At 35.6% G+C, this 1,357-nt stretch overlaps 1 protein-coding gene across 1 annotated transcript; it reads left to right on the top strand.

The window, feature by feature from the left end:
• The first annotated feature begins 546 nt into the window (after positions 1–546).
• Positions 547–1,054, top strand: LOC117152436. The gene has a single exon (XM_033324221.1). It carries the CDS (start codon positions 652–654, stop codon positions 976–978), a length of 327 nt encoding a protein of 108 aa, XP_033180112.1. The 5' UTR covers positions 547–651; the 3' UTR covers positions 979–1,054.
• The last annotated feature ends 303 nt before the right edge of the window (positions 1,055–1,357 follow it).

The following is a 1,357-nucleotide window of genomic DNA, read 5'->3' as shown; positions in this document are numbered from 1 at the left end:
AAAGCAAAATGGTACATACAGACACACCAGGTAAAGCATTCGATAAGATTAGTATGGATATTGTAGGTCCATTACCAAAAACTCAAAAGGGAAATGAATATATATTAACCATCCAAGATTTATTAACAAAATACTCAATCGGGATACCACTAGGAGGAATCTCTTCAGCCGAGATAGCGGACGCTTTTGTAAAGCGATTTATTTGTCGATTTATTTGTCGTTTCGGGTCACCGAGAGCTATTCTCACTGATCAAGGAACGAACTTTACATCCTCACTAATGAAGAAAGTAGCAAAGAGATTCCGCATCAAACAATATACCACGACGGCATATCATCCACAAAGTAACGGTTCAATTGAAAGATCTCACCACGTACTGATAGCATATCTCAAATTATACATTGAAAATTCCAGAAATTGGGACGAATGGGTAGAACTAGCAATGTTTTCCTATAATACCTCAGTACACGAAGGAACGAAATTCTCCCCGCACGAATTAGTTTTTGGACATCTAACCAGAGAACCTACTGGTGAAGCAATAATAGAAGAGAACATGGAACCAACATACGCAGAATATCTCGAAGATCTGTTCGATAAAATTAACACCGTACAACGAATGGCGAGAGAAAATTTGATAAAATCCAAACTAGAACATGGAAACAACATACGCAGAATATCTCGAAGATCTGTGCGATAAAATTAACACCGTACAACGAATGGCGAGAGAAAATTTGATAAAATCCAAACTAAGATCAAAGGAATACTACGATCACCGAATCAACCCTCAAGATTTTAAAATAGGAGATTCGATATATTTACTAAAAGAACCCAGTAAAGGAAAATTCTCCGATCAATATACTGCACCATACAAGGTACTAGAAATCTTGCAGAATCAAAATGTCAAGATTGAAGTAAAAGGGATTCCACGAACGGTGCACTTAAACAAGTTAAAACTAGCGCATAATCGAAATAAGCAATGAATAAAGCGATCTCAGTGGGTAACGTAGTGCAGTAGTGTATGTTGTAGTGCTGTTCGTCGAATAATACAAATATCGAACACCTAAAAGGAAAAAGGAAAATTATTATGCGTTTCGATTATTGCTTAAATATAAAACGTGTTCACTCAATGAATAATTAACTAGTGAAAGTGAAAGTTACCTTGTGAACAAGTGATCAATATACAAGAAAGTGTACGTGCAAGTATAGGTTATGGATCGTTGTTCGTGGAATATAATGTATGACAGCTACCTAAAATAAGCGAATAAATTAGCTTCAATTGTCTCAGTGCAAAATACAAGGTCATTAAATGTTATAACTATATTATGGATAAATCAAAAGGAGGTGTGACACTGTTCTTTG

The sequence above is a fragment of the Bombus impatiens genome, unplaced genomic scaffold, assembly GCF_000188095.3.
Source record: "Bombus impatiens unplaced genomic scaffold, BIMP_2.2 scf_1714, whole genome shotgun sequence".
In the NCBI taxonomy this organism is placed as follows: Eukaryota; Metazoa; Arthropoda; class Insecta; order Hymenoptera; family Apidae; genus Bombus; species Bombus impatiens.
The sequence above is the reverse complement of the archived record's forward strand: the minus strand, read 5'-3'. Positions and strand labels throughout refer to the sequence as shown.